Below are 19817 nucleotides of genomic sequence, written 5' to 3' on the forward strand. Positions count from 1 at the left end.
ATATCCTTGTTACCATTTTTATCCTTCTTGCTCCCTGTCTCACTTGGGGTATTCCCCATCTTGATGGTTTTAGGGTAGGGTTCAATTTCTCTTACTGGAAATTTCTTGCCTTTTGGGTAAGGCCCAATTTTCCCCTACTGGAAAATTTTCACCTCTCTACTGTTGGAGGTTTGTGTGGGGTTTAATCCCCTCTAATGGAGATGTCTCACTTCTTTTAACTTCCAAGCCACCCCAACCAAGGAATACTTCACACACCCCTGCAGATTTTCTTGCCTTGGTATGTACCAACCAAGGAATACTTTACTGTCCACCCCCCAGGGCTTTTCTTACCATGGTCCCAACCACCAGGGAAACACTTTATCAGCTCAGCTTCCACAGCATCTTTTCCTTGGTCTGTGCACAGAGTTGCCTGGTTGTTGTGGTATTTGTAGGCCTTTTTTTCCCTCATTGCTGAGGGTCTGGGCTGTTCATCACACCACGTGGGTCTGGATCCCTTACCCTTAAGGCTGCTGCAATGAAGCAGTGAGACATTTCTCCTCACAAGAGAGGACTTGAAACCACCCAGAGGAGAATGGCTTTTTCCTTTTCGAGCCACCAGGTTGTTATATGTAAAATTTCAATGACTCAAAAGAAATGGCACTCAAATATAAATTCTCTCAGCAAGGCAATTTACTTCTATAGAAGGGTGCATCTCATGGATGTAGCAATGGCAAAGCACACCTGAACGGGGAGAGGAAGAGGTTCTTATCCCTGATGCAGCCCCCACTGCTGTATTGTGTTCCTATTTGTTAGGGTTATACCACACAGTCTAAGCTAATTCTGAGTGGCTACTATAAAGAGAGAAGGGGTATGAGCCAGAGTGGCAGAGTGAGTGGTTTGGCAGGAAAAATGGTTATGGAACAAGTAACTAATGGTGACTCAGATCAGAGCACGTTACCAGAAGTGACTCAGGTCAAAGCAGGTGACCAGGATGAGTCATGAAAGAGCAGGTGACTGGAACAGATAACCAGGATGAGTCAGGATGGAGCAGGGGAACAGGGGGAAAGTTGAGAACTACTGGTTAGAACCAGTGGAAAAGGTTGTTTACTGAAATTACATGGAAGTTAAACTTGAAAATGCAGAACAAAGAAGTGAATATACTGACCTACTGATTCTTTGATGAGAAGTTTAGAACTTATTGTATCCAACAGTCTAAACCTGAGAATAATTGGAGTTTCTGAGAAGAAGATAAATATAAAAGTTTGGAAAATATATTTGAGAGAATAATTAAGAAAAACTTCTCTAACCTTGCTAGAGATCTAGACATCTAAACATAACAAACTCAAAGAACACCTGGGAAATTCATCACAAAAATCTCATGATGTAGGCATATAGTCATCAGGTTATCTAAAGTCAAGATAAAGGAAAGAATCCTAAGACCTGTGAGGCAAAAACATCAGGTAATTTATAAAGGAACACCTGTCAGATTAACAGCAGGCATCTCAACAGAAACCCTACAAGTTAAAAGGGATTGGGGATCTATTTTTACCTTCCTTAAACAAAACAATTATCAGCCATAAATTTTGTATCCAGTGAAACTGAGCTTCATAAATGAAGGAAAGGTACAATCTTTTCAAGAAAAGCAAATGCTGAGAGAATTTGCCACTACCTAGCCAGCACTACAAGAACAGCTAAAAGGAGCTCTAAATCTTGAAACCAACTCTCAAAATACACCAAAATAGAATCTCCTTAAAGCATAAATCTCACAGGACCCATATAACATTAACACAGTGGAGAAGAAAAACAAGATATTCAGACTACAAATGGTACAATGAATGAAGTATTACCTCACATCTCAATACTAACATTAAATATAAATGGCCTAAATGCTCCACTTAAAGGATAGAGAATTGTGGAATAGATAAGAATTCACCAACCAAGTTTCTGTTATCTTCAGGTGACTGAACTTACAAGGACTCACATAAACTTAAGGTAAAGGTGTGGAAAAAGATATTCTGTAAAAATGGACACCAAAAGCAAGCAGGAGTAGCTGTTCTTATATCAGAAAAACAAACCTTAAAGCAACAGCAGTTAAAAATGACAAAGAGAGACATTATAGAATGATAAAAGAACTAGTCCAACAGGAAAATATCACAATTCTAAATATATATGCACCTAACACTGGAGATACCAAGTTTATAAAAACAATTACTACTAGACTTAGGAAATGAGATAACACAATAATAGTGTGGGATTTTAATACTCTGCTGATAGCACAAGACTAGTAATCAAGACAGAAAGTCAACAAAGAAAGAATGAACTTGAACTCTACCCTATAACACATGGACTTGGCCAGGTGTGGTGGCTCACGCCTATAATCCCAGCACTTTGGGAGGCTGAGGTGGGTGGCTCATGAGGTCAAGAGATCAAGACCATCCTGGTCAACAAGATGAAACCCCATCTCTACTAAAAATACAAAAATTAGCTGGGCGTGGTGGTGCGTGCCTGTAGTCCCACCTACATGGGAGGCTGAGGCAGGAGAATTGCTTGAACCCGGGAGGCAGAGGTTGCGGTGAGCCGAGATTGTGCCGTTGCACTCCAGCCTGGGTAACGAGCGAAACTCCATCTCAAAAAAAAAAAAGAAAAAAATGGACTTAACAGATATCTACAGAACATTCTACTTAACAAATGCAGAATATACATTCTATTTATCAGCACATGGAACATTCTCCAAGGTAGACCATACAACAGGCTACAAAAAAAGTGTCAGTAAATTGAAGAAAATTGAAATTATATCAAGTACTCTCTCAGACCACAGTGGAATAAAATAAAAAGTCAACTCCAAAAGGAACCCTCAAAACCAAGTAAATACATGGAAATCAGATAGCCTGCTTCTGAATGTTCATTGGATCAACAGTGAAATCAAGATAGAAATTTAAAAATTCTTTGAATTGAATGATAATAGTGGCGCAACCTATTGAAATCTCTGGAATATAGCAAAAGCATTGCTAAGAGGAAAGTTCATAGCATTAAATGTCTAAATCAAAAAGTCTGGAAGAGCATGAATAGACAATCTAAGGTCACACCTCATGGAACTAAAGAAACAAGAGCATTCCAAACCCAAACCCAGCAGAAGAAAAGAAATAACAAAGATCAGAGCAGAACTAAATGAGAATGAAAAAAAAACACAAAAGATAAATAAAACAAAAAGCTTATTATTTAAAAAGATAAATAAAATTGATAGACAATTAGCAAGACTAACCAAGAAAACAAGAAAGAAGCTCCAAAGAAGCTCAATTAGGAACAAAACAGGAGATATTATGACTGATACAACAGAAATACAAAACATTATTCAAAGCTACTCTGAACACATTTACCCACATAAACTAGAAAACCTAGAGAAGATAGATAAATTCCTGTACATATACAATCCTCCTAGATTAAGCCAGGAAGGTATAGAATCTATGAACAGACCAATAGCAAGTAGCAAGATTGAAATGGTAATTTTAAAATTGCCAATAAAAAAAAGTTTAGGACCAAATGGATTCACAGTGGAACTCTATCTGGCATTCGAAGAAAAATTGGTACCAATTCTATTGACATTATTTCAAAATAATAATAATAATAATAATAATAATAATAATAATACAGAAAGAGGGAATCCTCCCTGCATAATTCTATGAAGCCAGTATCACCCTAATACCAAAACCAGAAAAGGACATAACAACAACAACAGAAACTACAGGCCAATATCCCTGATCAACACAGAGGCAAAAATCCTCAATGGAATACTAGCAAACCAAATCCAAGAGCATATCAAAAACATAATCCACCATGATCTAGTGGGTTTCATGCCAGGAATGCAGGGATGCTTTAACATATGCAAGTCAATAAATGTGATACATCACATAAACAGACTTAAAAACAAAATCACATGATCATCTCAATAGATGCAGAAGAAACATTTGACAAAATTTAGCATCGCTTTATGATTAAAACCCTCAGCAAAATTGGCATAAAAAGGACATAATTTAAGGTAATAAAAGCCATCTATGACAAACCCAGAGCCAACATTATAATGAATGGGGAAAAGTTGAAAGCATTCCCCCTGAGAACTGGAGCAAGACAAGGATGTCTCTTACCATTTCTAATCAACATAATACTGGAAGTCCTAGCCAGAGCAATCAGACAAGAGAAAAAAATAAAGGGCACCCAGATTGGTAAAGAGGAAGTCAAACTGTCACTGTTTGCTGATGATGATATCATGTACCTAGAAAAAAACTAAAGAAACAGCCAAAAAACTCCTGGAGCTCATAAATAAATTCAACAGTTTCAGGATACAAAGTTAATGTACACAAATAAGCAGTGCTGCTCTACACCAACAGTGAGCAAACTGAGAATATCAAATCAAGAACTCAACTTTTTTCACAATAGCTGGAAAAACAAACAAACAAACCAACCATAGGAATATACTTAACCAAGGACATGAAAGACCTCTACAGTGAAAACTACAAAACACTGCTGAAAGAAATCACAAATGATACAAATGACCATACTGCTAAAAGCAATCTACAAATTTAGTGCAATTCCCATCAAAATACAACCATATTCTTCACAGAACTAGAAAAAACAATTCTAAAATTCACATGGAACCAAAAAAGAGCCCACATAGACAAAGCAAAACTAAACCAAAAGAAATCTAGAGGCATCACATCACCCAACTTCAGACTATACTGTAAGGCTATAGTCACCAAAACAGCGTGGTACTAGTATAAAAATAGCTATATAGACCAAAGGTACAGAATGGAGAACCAGAAATAATGCCAATTACTCATAATCAACTGATCTTTGACGAAGCAAAGAAAAACATAAAGTGGGGAAAGAATACCCTGTTCAACAAATGGTGCTGGGATAGTTGGCAAGCCTAATATAGGACAATGAGGACATCTCAATCCTCATGTTTCACTTTATACCAGAATCAACTCAAGATGGATCAAAGACTTAAATATAAGGCCTGAAACCATAAAGATTCTAGACGATAACATCAGAAAAACTCTTCTAGACATTGGCTTAGGCAAAGACTTCATGACCAAGAACCTAAAAGTAAATGCAAAAAAAAAAAAAAAAAAAAAAAGTAAATAGATTAGACTTAAGTAAATTAAAAAGCTTCTGCATAACAAAAGAAATAATCAGCAGAGTAAAGAGACAACCCACAGCATGGGAGAAAATCCTCACAATCTATATATCTGGCAAAGGACTAATATTCAGAATCTACAAGGAACTAAAACAAATTAGCAAGAACAAAACAAGTAATTCCATCAGAAAGCAAGCCAAGGACATGCAAAGACAATTCACAAAATAAGATGTGCATGGTATATGCAAATGGCCCACAAGCATATGGAAAAAAGCTCAACATCACTAATTATCAGGGAAATGCAAATCAAAATCACAATGTGATACCACCTCATTCCTGCAAGAATGGCCATAATCAGAAAATAATAGATGTTGGCATGGATGTAGTGAAAAGGAAACATTTTTACATGGTTGGAGGGAATGTAAACTAGTACAACCACTATGGAAAACAGTGTAAACTAGTACAACCACTATGGAAAACAGTAACAACTAAAAGTAGATCTACCCTTTGATCCAGCAATCCCACTACTAGGTATCTACCCAGAGAAAAGGAAATCATTATACAAAAGATACTTGCACACATATGTTATATGGAATCAGCCCAAATGCCCATCAGTCAATGAGTGGATAAAGAAAATGTGGTGGATAAAGAAAATGTGATATATATATATATACACATACATACCATGGAATACAACTTTGTCATTAAAAGAAACAAAATATAAACAATTTGGAGCTCTGCCAAGGTGGCCAAATAGGAACAGCTCCAGAGTGCAGTTCCCAAGGAGAGTGACACAGAGGGAGAGTGATTGCTGCATTTCCAACTGAGGTATCAGGTGCATCTCAATGGGACTAGTTGGACAGTAGGTATAGCCCAAGGGGGGCAAGCCAAGGCAGGGTGTGGTGCTGCCTCACCTGGGAAGTGCAGCAAACTGGAGGATCCCCCTCCTACCCGATGGAGGCCACTGGAGGCTTCTCCAGCCACTCTTGCACTCTGGTTCAGATACTGCACTTCTCCTATGGTCTTTACGACCCACAGACCAGTAGATTCCCACTGGGTGAAAATCACTGTTTCCAGCACAAAAACCCACACAAATATGGGCAGCCATTTTAACTGGTACCTGGAAGACCTGCAAGACAGAGCTGCACATATCCCTCAAAAAGAGGGGGCTGAAGGCAGGGAGCCAGGTGATCTGCCTCAGCAGGTCCCACCCCCACAGGACCAGCAATATGAAATGCACTGGCTTGAAAGTTTCACAGCCAATGCAGCAATTTGAGCTTGACCCAGGACCCTCAAGCTCCATAGGGGGAAGGCTGAAATCACTGAAAACTAGAATGTCTCTCCTCTTCCAAGGGATCACAACTCCTTGCCAGCAAGAGAACAAAGCTGGATGGAGAATGAGTCTGATGAATTGACAGAGCAGGCTTCAGAAAGTGGATAATAAGAAACTTCTCTGAACCTAAGAAACATGGTCTAATCCAATGCAAAGAAACTAAGAACCTTGAAAAAATTAAACAAAGTGCTAACTAGAATAACCAACTTAGAAAATAACATAAATGACTTGATGGAAGTGAAAAACACAGCACGAGAAGCACACACAAGTTTGAATAGCTCAATCGATCAAGCAGAAGAAAGGATATGAGAGACTGAAGACCAAATCAATGAAATAAAACAAGAAGACAAAATTAGAGAAAAAAAGAGTTAAAAGAAATGAAAAAATTCTCCAAGAAACAGGGAATCTGTGAAAAGACCTAATCTACATTTGGTTGGTGTACCTGAATGTGATGGGGAGAATAAATCCAAGCTGGAAAACATTCTTCAGGATATTATCCAGGATAACTTCCCCAACCTAGGAAGGCAGGCCAACATTCAAATATAGGAAATACAGAGAACACAACAAAGATATTCCTCAAGAAGAGCAACCCCAAGGCACATAATCGTCAGATTCATCAGGGTTGAAATGAAGGAAAAAATGCTCAGGGCAGCCAGAGAGAAAGGTCAGGTTACCCACAAAGGGAAGCCCATCAGACTCACAGTGGATCTCTCAGCAGAAACCCTACAAGCCAGAAGAGCATGAGGGCCAATATTCAACAACCTTAAAGAAAAGAACTTTCAACCCAGAATTTCATATCCAGCCAAACTAAGCTTCATAAGTGAAGGAGAAATAAAATCCTTTATGGACAAGTAATTCCTGAGAGATTTTGTCACCACTAAGCCTGCCTTGCAGAAGCATCTGAAAGAAGTACTAAACATGGGAAGGAACAACCAGTACCAGCCACTGCAAAAACGTACCAAATAGTAAAGATCATCAACACAATGAAGAAAGTGCATAAACTAACAGGCAAAACAACCAGCTAGTATCAAAATGGCAGGATCAAATTCACACATAACAATATTAACCTGAAATGTAAATGGGCTAAATGCCCCAATCAAAAAACGCAGACTGGCATATTGGATAAAAAAAATCAAAAAACGTAGACTCTCATATTGGATAAAAAATCAAGGACTCATAAGTGTGCTGTATTCAGGAGACTCATCTCACATGCAGAGACATACATAGACTCAAAAATAAAGGGATGGAGGAAGATTTACCATGCAAATGGAGAGAAAAAAAGAAAGAAAGAAAAAAGCAGGGGTTGCAATCCTAGTCTCTGATACAATGGACTTCAAACCAACAAAGATCAAAAGAGACAAAGGGCATTACATAATAGTAAAAGGATCAATGCAACAAGAAGAACTAACTATCCTAAATATATATGCACCCAATACAGGAACACCCAGATACATAAAGCAAGTTCTTCTTAACAACCTACAAAGAGATGTAGACTCCCATACAATAATAATGGGAGACTTTAACAGTCCACTGTCAATATTAGACAGATCAATGAGACAGAAAATTAACAAGGATATCCAGGACTTGAACTTAGATCTGGACCAAGAGAACCTAATAAACATCTACAGAACTCTCCACCCCAAAGCCACATACTATACATTCTTCTCAGCACCACATCTCACTTACTCTAAAATTGACCACATAGTTGGAAGTAAATCACTCCTCAGCAAATGCAAAAGTCTCTCAGGCTACAGTACAATCAAAGTAGAACTCAGGATTAAAAACCACATTCAAGGCCGGACGGGGTGGCTCACGCCTGTAATCCCAGCACTTTGGGAGGCCAAGGCGGGCGGATCACAAGGTGAAGAGATCAACACCATTCTGGCTAACATAGTAAAACCCCGTCTCTACTAAAATATAAAAAATTAGCTGGGCGTGGTGGCGTGTGTCTGTAGTCCCAGCTGCTTGGGAGGCTAAGGCAGGAGAATTGTTTGAACCTGGGAGGTGGAGTTTGCAGTGAGTGGAGATCATGCCACTGCCCTCCAGCCTGGCACCTGGTGACAGAATGAGACTCTGTCTCAAAAAAAAAAAAAAAAACCTCACTCAAAACTGCACAACTACATGGAAACAGAACAGCCTGCTCCTTAGTGACTACTGGATAAACAACAAAATGAAGGCATAAATATGTTCTTCAAAACCAATGAGAATGAAGAAGCAATGTACCCGAAACTCCAGGAAACTATTGTAAACAGTGCTTCAATGAACATATGTGTGCATGTGTCTTTATAAATAGAGAATGATTTATAATCCTTTGGGTATATACCCAGTAAGGGGATTGCTGGGTCAAATGATACTTCTAGTTCTAGATCCTTGAGGAATCACCACACTGTCTTTCACAATGGTTGAACTAATTTACACTCCCACCAACAGTGTAAAATTGTTCCTATTTCTCCACATCCTCTCCAGCATCTGTGGTCTTCAGATTTTTTAATGATTGGCATTCTAACTGGTGAGAGATGGTATCTCAATGTGGTTTTGATTTGCATTTCTCTAATAACCAGTGATAATAAGCATATGTTTATATGTTTGTTGGCTGCAGAAATGTCTTCTTTTGAAAAGTGTTTGTTCATATCTTTCACCAATTTTTTTATGGGGTTGTTTGCTTTTTTCTTGTATATTTTAGTTCTTTGTAGATTATGGATATTAGCCCTTTGTCAGATGAGTAGCTTGCAAAACATTTTTCCCATTCTGTTGGTTACTGATTCACTCTAATGATTGTTTCTTTTGCTGTGCAAAAGCTCTTAATTGATCCCATTTGTCTATTTGGGCTTTTGTTGCCATTGTTTCTGGTGTTTCAGTCATGAAGCCCTTGTCTATGCCTATGTCCTGAATGGTGTTGCCTAGGTTTTCTTCTATGGCTTTTATGGTGTTAGGTCTTATGTTTAAATCTTTAATCTATCTGGAGTTAATTTTTGTATAAGGTGTAAGGAAGGAATCCAGTTTCAGCTTTCTGCACATGGCTAGCCAGCTGTCCCAACACCATTTGTTAAACAGGGACTCCTTTCCCCATTGCTAGTTTTTGTCTGGTTTGTCAAAGATCAGATGGCTGTAGTTGTGTTGCATTACTTCTGAGGCCTCTGTTTTGTTTCATTGGTCTATATCTCTCTTTTGGTACCAGTACCATGCTGTTATAATTACTGTAGCCTTATAGTATAGTTTGAAGTCAGGTAGCATGATGCCTCCAGCTTTGCTCTTTTTGCTTATGATTGTCTTAGCTATATGGGCTCTTTTTTGGTTCAATATGAAGTTTAAGGTGTTTTTTTCCAGTTCTGTGAAGAAGGTCAATGGTAATTTGATGGGGATAGAATTGAATCTATAAATTACTTTGGGCAGTATGGTCATTTCCACAATATTCATTCTTCCTAACCATGAACATGGAATGTTTTTCCATCTGTTTGTGTCCTCTCTTATTTCCTTGAGCAGTGGTTTGTAGTTTTCCTTGAAGATGTCCTTCAGGTCCTTTGTTAGTTGTATTCCTAGGTATTTAATTCTCTTTATAGCAATTGTGAGTGGTTTGGTTTGCTCATGATTTGGCTCTCTGTTTGTCTGTTATTGGTATACAGGAATGCGTGTAATTTTTGCACATTGATTTTGTATCTGAGACTTTGCTGAAGTTGCTTATCATTTTAAGGAGATTCTGGGCCGAGACTATGGGGTCTTCTAAATATACAATCACGTTGTCTACAAATAGAGACAAAAAAGACTTGGAACCAACCCAAATGCCCATTAATGTTAGACTGGATATAGAAAATGTGGCACATAAACACCATGTAATACTTTTCAGCCATTAAAAAGGATGAGTTGATGTCCCTTGCAAGGACATGGATGTATGTGGAAACCATCATTCTCAGCAAACACAAGAACAGAAAACCAAACATTGCATGTTCTCACTCATAAGTGGGTGTTGAATAATGAGAACACATGGACACAGGGAGGGGAACATCACACACTGAGGTGTGTTTGGGGGTATGGGGACTAGGAGAGGGATAGCAGGGTGTGGGGAGGTTGGAGAGGGATAACATTAAGAGAAATACCTAACGTAGGTGATGGGGGGATGGAGGCAACAAACCACCATGGCATATGTATACCTACGTAACAGTCCTGCAAGATCTGCACATGTACCCGAGAACTTAAAGTAAAATAAAAAGAAAAAACAAAAGGCATTCACAGCAACCTGAATGTAATTGGAGACTATTATTCTAAGTGAAATAACTCAGGAATGGAAAGCCAAACATTGTATGTTCTCAATCATGTGGGAGCTAAGCTATGGGGACACAAAGGCATAAGAATGATATGTTGGACTTTGGGGACTTGGAGGAAATCGTAGGGAGTGGCAAGGGATAAAAGACTACACATTAGGTGCAGTGTACACTGCTCAGGTGATGGGTGCCCCAAAATCTCACCAGTCAACAGTAAAGAACTTATTCATGTAACAAAACACTACCTGTTCCCCCAAAACCTACTAAAATAAAAAAATAAAAACTTTTAAAAACTGCATCAACCAAAATATTTCTCTTTTGCCCAGGCTGCTAGGAGACTCTGGGACAAATCTAAATCTTCCCTTCAGTAACTCATTTAACCCAGGTACCTAACAATATCTATTTTCGCTTTTCCTTTAAAAGCTAAAAGACAGATCCACAGGCGAAAAAGTCCACACAGCAACACCTTATACCCTACATAAAAATTAACTTAAAATAGAATACACACATAAATACAAAACTATAATACTCCTAGGAGAAAATCTAGATGACCTTGGGTTTGGTGATGATGTTTTAGATGTAACACCAAAGGCACTATTCATAAAAGAAAAAACTGGACTACGTGAAACTTGTAAATTTCTGCTCTGCAAGAGAATGAAAAGGCAAGCCACAGGTGGGGGGAGAAAATATTTGCAAAAGAGACATAATAAAGGACTGTTATCCAAAATATGCAAAAATACAATAAAATAACACTGGATGGCAACTCAAATCCACAGGAATAAATGCGAATATATATATTTATTTGCATTTGTTAGTATAGTAAACACTATATGTACTTGCTTTTCTTTCTTAGCTTAATTAAAAGGCACAGTATTACATAAATAATTATAACAATGTATTTAATGTGTATAGTTGCAATACACATAATAGTAGCACAAAAATGTTGAAGAAGGAGTAATGCTATATGGGTGTAATATTTCTGTACCTCACTGGAATTTGATTACTATAAACTGAAGGAGAATCTAAAATTGGCTATTCAGAGCTACACAAATATGTCTACATCTTAAAAACCATTGAGCATTTTACATAGGCATATCACAGGGTATGTTTGTTGTTTTATAAAAATATCTCAGTGAATTCCAGGCAGAATCATATTTTAAAAGAATTAAAGCAATGAGAGGATACTGTGAGGGAGGAAACTTATGAATGTTACTAGATTGTAAATTATTTTAGCACATAGATTCTCTTCCTAAATGCTTAACCATATCTCCCCTAAAATGGTCTTCTTTTTGCCTCCCTGTTTATCTAAGAATCTTTGCATACTGACTTGAAATGAACCATTCCTTCTTATGTGTACTAGTTGGACTAATCATCAGAGAGGCTAAAATATTACTGCTCATATTCCCTATTTTTATATTTCTATAGATCTGTTTATGTTAACAAAATATAGCTGTGTACTTGTAGAAAATACGTTCTTATATGTCTTAATTCATTTTGGTAATGATGCCGCTACTGGCCCATACTTTGGTTTAGATTTCACTAGTAGTATATCTGGGCTTCAAAAGTTACCCTGTAATACTTAACATTTATTCAAGAGCTCAGCCATTTCTTCAGAGCAAAACTTCCACTCTGTGGTGTCTGGGTCATTATAGGTTTCCAACTTTAGTTACATAGTCTCCCATAAACAACTTTCTCTCACAAAGTATTAGGTCCTTTAGTTGACCCAAGTCACCCATCCTAATTGTCCCTTTTCAGTATTAACTCTCCTTTCATAACTTTTATATAATTTTCCTGTTGTATGACCTAGTCAGTAGTTTTCAAATCCAGCAAAAAATTCAAATCACATAAAAACTCCATTGTGAAGTCCTGCAATCTCAATGCTGATGTTACTACAAGTTTACCTGCTTCATCCTCCCCAGTTACAAAGTCTACAAACTTAAGAAGATATGAAAGTCACATTTTCACATTCCACAAAATATCTAATTATTTTTACATTATTGATACATACTTGATTTACAGTTACAAATCTTAGAAATTATACAGTCTTTTTGAACAAATCAAAGAACTTTGCCCCACAATCACTCTCTGTGACTATAGAGACCATGGTTTGCAAATTGACTTTTTTTAAAAAAATTATGTGTTTTATCTTACCAGGTATATCTCACAGTAGATAGGACTATTGGTGTAAAATTTAAAGTTCTATTACATCATAAACTTTCTAGGATAATTTTAGTTTGCATAAGAGATGTCATTATATGGTAAAGTCACTGGTTAAGGAATTATAACGCATCAGTTTCTGCTTGTCATTATCTTGATGTGGTCATGTTCAAATCATGAATCATCTTGAAACTTCAATATAATAGGCTTAAATGATTGCCAGTAGCCCTTCAAATTCTGCTTTGAGATGCAATATAATGTCTGATACTGCAATCAGACATTATATTGTGACTCTTCTATAATAAACTCATTACTAGTATTACACATGCACACACAACACACATACATGAAATATTTACTTTATAAAATATATTGAAATCTGCTTTATTTCTATAGCAACTAGTAAGGAACTCTTGGCAGAGCTATTGGAAGAGGGATAATAAAGAGGTCAATTAAAACACAATTTAAAAGTCACCCAGGTAAAAAAAAATTCAAGACTAATATTTATGGCTTATTTATATTCCTGGAGTTAAGCATGAAGCTTTAATGACAATAGGACCAATATGTTAGTATTACATAGGTAAAATTCTAAGTGAACATCCTCCTGTTATTAAACACACATACACACAATCAGAGATATGCTAATGTTTACCTTACAAAATATTAATATCTGTTTTATTTCTATAGAGCCTGATAAGGAACACTTGGCAGATACTATTGGAAGAGGTATAATAAAGGGTTCAATCAATGTACAACTAAGGGGTCACCAGGGGAAGAAAAAGAATTTTTCACATCTAATATTTATGGCTGATTTATATTCCGAGTTAAATTAAGTATAGACCTTTAATGACAAAAGTACGTATATTAAAGTGTTACATAGGTAAAATTATTCATGAATATCTTTCTATAATTAAACACACAAACACACAAGTATGGTAATGATATTGAAATCTGTTTCATTTTTATAGAGATTGATAAGAACTTTTTGTATGCTATTGGAAGAGATATAAGGAAGGAGTCAATGAAAGCACAATTAAAAAGTCACCCAGGTAATAAAAAACAATTTCAGGACTAACATTTATGGTTTATTTATATTCCTGGAGTTAAATTGCATGTACATATAATGGCAATAGTAACTATATGTTAGTATTACACAGGTAAAATTCTTCATGAATATCCTCCCATAATTACACACACACACACACACACACACACACACGAGGTATGCTAATGTTTACCTTATAAAATATATTTAAATCTGCTTTATTTCAATAGAGACCTATAAGGAATTCTTGGCAGATGCTATTGGAAGAGGTATAATAGTAGGGCCAATCATTACACAACTAAAGACTCACCCAGGTAAGAGAAAGAATTTTTCAAGTCTAATATTTAGACTTATTTATATTCCCTGAGTTAAATTAAGTATAGATCTTTAATGATAACAGAACCTATATCATACTGTTTTCCATAGCAATAATGCTATTGGAAGAGATATCATAAAGGGACCATCAATGCACAATTAAAGAGTCACCAAGGTAAGAAAAATAATTTTTGAGTCTAATATTTGTAACCTATTTATGTTCCCTGAGTTAAATTAAATATAGGCCTTTAATGACAACAGTTTCTACTTGTTGTTATTACATAGGTACCTATATCATGGTATTACATTGGTAAAATTCTTCATGAATATCTTTCTATAATTCGTTAAACACACACATATACACATGTATGGTAATGTTTACCTTATAAAGTATTTTGTAATCTGTTTAATTTCTATAGAGACTGATAAAGGACTCTTAAAAGATGCTATTGGAAGAGATATAATAAAGGGACCAATCAATACACAATTAAAGAGTTACCAGGGTAAGAAACAAATTTTTTTAGTCTAATATTTGTGACCTTTATTTGTTCCCTGAGTTAAATTAAGTATAGACCTTTAATGACAATAGTGCCTACATGTTAGTGTTACATAGGAAAAAATCACTAATATCCTTTAATTAAACTCTAATATTTACTATCAGTGGAACATTAGCAAGATAGTATTGGTTTTAAAACTCGTCCATTTGAAAAGTAATCCATAAAAATTTAGTGTTACAGTGGTCTTAGAGTAGTCTCAGTGTAGGCATTTCCAAAGCTATTCTACTTACTTTTTGTTTCTGGAAAGTTATGTTTAATTAGCAAAAGCAGAAAGGCTAGCCGAAGACTGTGATGACAAGCGAAGTGTAACAGATAATTATTTCACTGGTTATCCATTCCCTCTATTTGATGAAAATGTCAGGCAAATCTATAAAATCTCACCTGCAATACAGTACTTTATTTGCATTACATAATTCAGAGATTGTACTACTGGCTTGCATCTTGGTGTAAGGGTGTTACATACTTATATAATTGTCTTTGATCTCTGGTAGGATGATCTCTGGTAAGGCAGCTTAACAGATAAATAAGGTAAAGAGACACATTCAAAGATGGCCCTCTAAATCCAAGGTACTGGATACATGTTCAAGGCTCTGCCCCTTGGAGAGCAGCAGTAGCACTTCACACTACAGACAAGAGACTTTAGTACAATAGCCCAGTCACATGGCTATGCAAATAAATAAGGAGAGAACAGTGACAAGCCCCAGATAAAGGAGGAGGAAATCAGTATCTGGAGACGTTACAATATACTATGGAAACTGTCAAAACTTTAGTAAATATTATTAATGTGCAAAGGAACACTGAAGTGTGACCTACGCCAAGGAAAAGGGAATGCCACAGTAACTGTTTGTGAGTCTCAGCTATTAGATTTAGCCAACAAAACCTCAAAACACTTATTGTAAGTGTGTTCTTAGAATTAAAGGAAATTATTCTTAAGGAAGAAAAGGGAGATAATAGAAATATCAGCAAATAAGATAGAAATTTCAAAAGACAACACAGCAAAACCCTGACTCTACAAAAATACAAAAATTATCCAGGTGTGGTGGTGCATGCCTATAGTCTCAGCTACTTGGAGGGGCTGAGGCTGGAGGATCACTTGAGTCCAGGAGGTTGAAGCTGCAGTGAGCCATGTTCTCACCACTGCACTCCAGCCTGAGTGACAGAACGAGACCCTGTCTCTAAAAACAAAGAAAAAAAAAAGAAATTAATTTCAAAAGAAAAAAGAACTAAAATACATATCTAACATAAGTGGTTACCTCACAAAGTGTTTTGAAATCTGTTTTATGTCTATAGAGACTGATATAGAACCCTTGACAAATGCTATTGGTTCAAGTAAAACAATTGGTGAGACAAAGACACAACCAAGTACTCACTATGGTAAGAATAATAATTTTAAGTCTAATATTTATAGTTTAGTGATCTTCTCTGGGGCTTAAGTATGAATCTTTAATGACAACAGTGCCTACATGTTAATATTTCATGGGCAAATGTCTTCATGAATTTTCTCTTGTAATTAAGTTAAACTCTTGTATTATCAATGGGAAATTAGCTAGAGAGTTTTAAAACCTCTAGACAATGATTTTAAAAGTATGACATTTATAATTCTCTATTTCAATAAATGTTTTCTATAATAATTCATGTTACTTTACAACAATAGGATTTATGAAAAATAAATTGAATAAACATTGGTTGAATTGGGGTGAGGGGATCCAGTGGCTTATGTGTAGACCTCCAATCTCCAAAACTATTATCCTAAATGTTTCCTTTTAAATATAGACTACAGATCAATTATAGAAATGAACATTTTGTCACAGTAAAATGAAGTTGGGATAAACATTGAAATTAAGGAAGATACTATCACAGAATGAAGAACAAAGACAATGATGAGAGACTGCACAGAAATTTAAGTAATAGACAAGTCGCCATTTAATAAAATGTGGGAAGAAAAATTACCAATGCAGAAATAAAGAGAAATACATGGAGTTGGGGACTAGTGTGTAAATAGTCAAGAGTATTCATGCACTGTTCCTTTTAAATTTTTATTTTAGATGTGAATGTATTTAAACATAAAGATATGTCCATACAACACCAAGAAGGTATCTTTACTAGGAGAATTACACCAAGTAAATTCCCAATAAAAGTGATCAATTTATCACCCTTTGAAAATAAAGGTAAAGAATTATGTATGAAGATATGAATTCAGTTTCTAATTACCTACAATAGTTTTAAAGTATGCTTTTTTATTTACTCTTATTGCATCTTACTTCTTTTATTCAGAAATACCTTAGGAAAATTCTTACAAGCCTAAAAATAAAATGGTTTTAATTTATTCTTTTTATTGGCAGCATGATACTTCATAAGAATACTTTATTCATTCTATTAAAGAGCACTGATTTTTTTAGGATTGAGATTTCTTATTGAAGTACACATGAATTTTTAATGTTAAATGATATTTCCAGACTGCTTTCCTAAAGGACTATTAAAATTAACATTTTCATCAGCAATCTTTAGGGGAAATGCTTTTCTCTGCATAACTATCTGCAATATGGGTTGCTGGGTTTTTTTGTGCTTTCATTTATACTCATCTGAAAGTTACTAAATTATATCTGACTCTTATTTTAATTTTTATTTCCGCATTTGTTAGTGTTTTGCTACTCCAAATCTACCCTAAAACTTTAAGTTTTAAAGCATAAAACAGTAACCACTTAGATAACTGATGATCCTCTTGGCTGGGCAAACTTACACATTTTTGGTCAAATTATCAATTTGCCCACATGTATAGAAATTAGCTGGCTGTTGTTTGAGGCAATACTATTCAGAGTGGGCCTATTCAGTAAAGAGAAATTTCACTGGTTGTTCAAAAAGAAAGCAAGAATGCAAAAAGTAGATGACTAAGTATAAAGTTGTTAACTTGGTAACTGAAAGTATAAAAAGAATTCTAAGGTTACATGGAGGAAGCAATTACAGAAAAAAGTTGCCATACCCAGAACTGAAGGAGAACTCTGCATAGAGTATGGATTGAATAGTGCTAGAGTCCCTGTTTCTTCAGGCAGGACCTTGGATTGATACTTCTGAAGTGGGGGCACTGGCCAGCTACTGCTAGTTTCTAAGCAGGGAGGAATAATAAAACTGGCTCTGCAGATGTTGGGGAAAAAATGCAAACTGTTTGTTGCCATAGGAGGAATTGCTACTTCTGGGATAAGGAAACAATACTGGGATGTTCTTCACAGAAACTGAAAAGAGGCAGGAACCTCTCAAAGCCCACCGAACAAAATGAGAAAAACAAATCTGTCTTTTTTTTCTTTAAATTTACAGTCTTCCTCTGTTTAACACCCCCTATTTCATGGCTTAACATGGAGCTACTTTGCAAAGCAAAAATGTGATTTGTAGAATCCCAGATCCAGTAACATAAATCAGAGTGTAGAAGGGTGGTTTGGGGGCTATACTTGGCCCAGGAGGTAACTTGCTTGCATGTTTCTCATCATCCAGCCAACTAGCTAGGAGTCTTCAAGTTCTAAGAGCAGCATTCCAACAAGCCTCAATGCATAAGTAGTTTTGCAGTCTCTGCTCACATTCATTTACTTTTGTCGTGTTCACCAATAACTAAGACCAGAGTTAGTATGGAAGAACATCGATATAAATAGACAAGAACACAGAGACCATCACTGAAATCAGTCCACCACAGTGTTCCTAATGATTGGGAATATTCATGGCTCTCCCACATGCAAAATAGAATCAGCTCTTCCCAGGACTCCACAAATTCTTATCTAATTTTGGCATCAGTGCCAAAGACCATTATATTGTGATATATAATCATTTTCAGAGGCAGCTTCTATGATATGGCTTCTTTTGATACAGAGTTTTTTTAACTGTTACTTGTCTCTCACGACACACACACACACACACACACACACACACATAATGTAACAGTGGTGAGACATGGACAGACCACAGAAGACACTCCCATTAACAAAAAGGGGGAAGTCAGGAAGGCAATTATGGCAGTCAATAATCCATACAATAAGGTCACCTATTTCACCATTCAATAGCATTGTAATATTCTCAGTAAAAAACACATGAAAAAATAAATGAACCAGGATGTTGGAGGAATGGAATGCAGACTGGGACAAATGACTGATCATTTCTAGTCTGTTTTATTTCTTTCTGCTCTGATTTTTATTTTCTTTCTTCTGGTAGCTTTATGCTTAATTCTGCTTTTACTACTACTTTAAGGTGTAATTTTAGGTTGTTTATTTGATTCTTCTTTTATGGTGTAGACATTTAATGTTATAAACTTTCCTCTTAGGATTACTTTTGCTGCATCCCAAAAGTTTTTGTACGTTATGTTTTAATTTCTTTTGTCTGTAGATATATTTTAATTTCCTTTTCGATGCAATAGTTCTTCAGGAGCATATTGTTTAATGTTTCAAATATCTATTTAGTTTCTTTTTTTTTTTTTGAGATGGAGTTTCGCTCTTGTTACCCAGGCTGGAGTGCAATGGCGCGATCTCGGCTCACCGCAACCTCCACCTCCTGGGTTCAGGCAATTCTCCTGCCTCAGCCTCCTGAGTAGCTGGGATTACAGGCATGCACCACCATGCCCAGCTAATTTTTTGTATTTTTGGTAGAGATGGGGTTTCACCATGTTGACCAGGATGGTCTCGATCTCTTGACCTTGTGATCCACCCGCCTTGGCCTCCCAAAGTGCTAGGATTGCAGGCTTGAGCCACCGCGCCTGGCCTCTATTAAGTTTCTTTATATTCTCCTACTAATATCTAATTTTATACCACTGTTGTCAGGAAAGATATTTGATTTAATTTCGATGTTATATTGTTAAGACTTCTTTTGTGGCCTAATGTATGATCTATTCTGGAGAATGTTCTATATGTACTTGAGAAGAATGTGTATGCTCTTACTATTTGCTAGAACATTGTGTAATTGTCTGATAAATATGCTTTATCTTATGTGTAATTTAAGTCAGTGTTTATTTATTTTCCATCTAGATGACCTATTCAACAGTAGGGAATATTGAAATCCCCTG

At 36.2% G+C, this 19817-nt stretch overlaps 1 protein-coding gene across 1 annotated transcript in view; it reads left to right on the forward strand.

Moving 5' to 3' along the window:
- The window catches only part of CCDC7 (coiled-coil domain containing 7), a 467329-nt gene that overhangs the window by 403630 nt on the left and 43882 nt on the right, over window positions 1-19817 (forward strand). The window contains exons 38-43 of the mRNA XM_078329853.1: window positions 13550-13588; window positions 13831-13911; window positions 14138-14221; window positions 14642-14725; window positions 16070-16153; window positions 16825-16947. Of these exons, the coding sequence (XP_078185979.1) occupies window positions 13550-13588; window positions 13831-13911; window positions 14138-14221; window positions 14642-14725; window positions 16070-16153; window positions 16825-16947 (495 nt within the window). The remainder of the gene's footprint in view (window positions 1-13549; window positions 13589-13830; window positions 13912-14137; window positions 14222-14641; window positions 14726-16069; window positions 16154-16824; window positions 16948-19817) is intronic.

This window comes from Callithrix jacchus, chromosome 7, assembly GCF_049354715.1.
Source record: "Callithrix jacchus isolate 240 chromosome 7, calJac240_pri, whole genome shotgun sequence".
Lineage (NCBI taxonomy): Eukaryota > Metazoa > Chordata > Mammalia > Primates > Cebidae > Callithrix > Callithrix jacchus.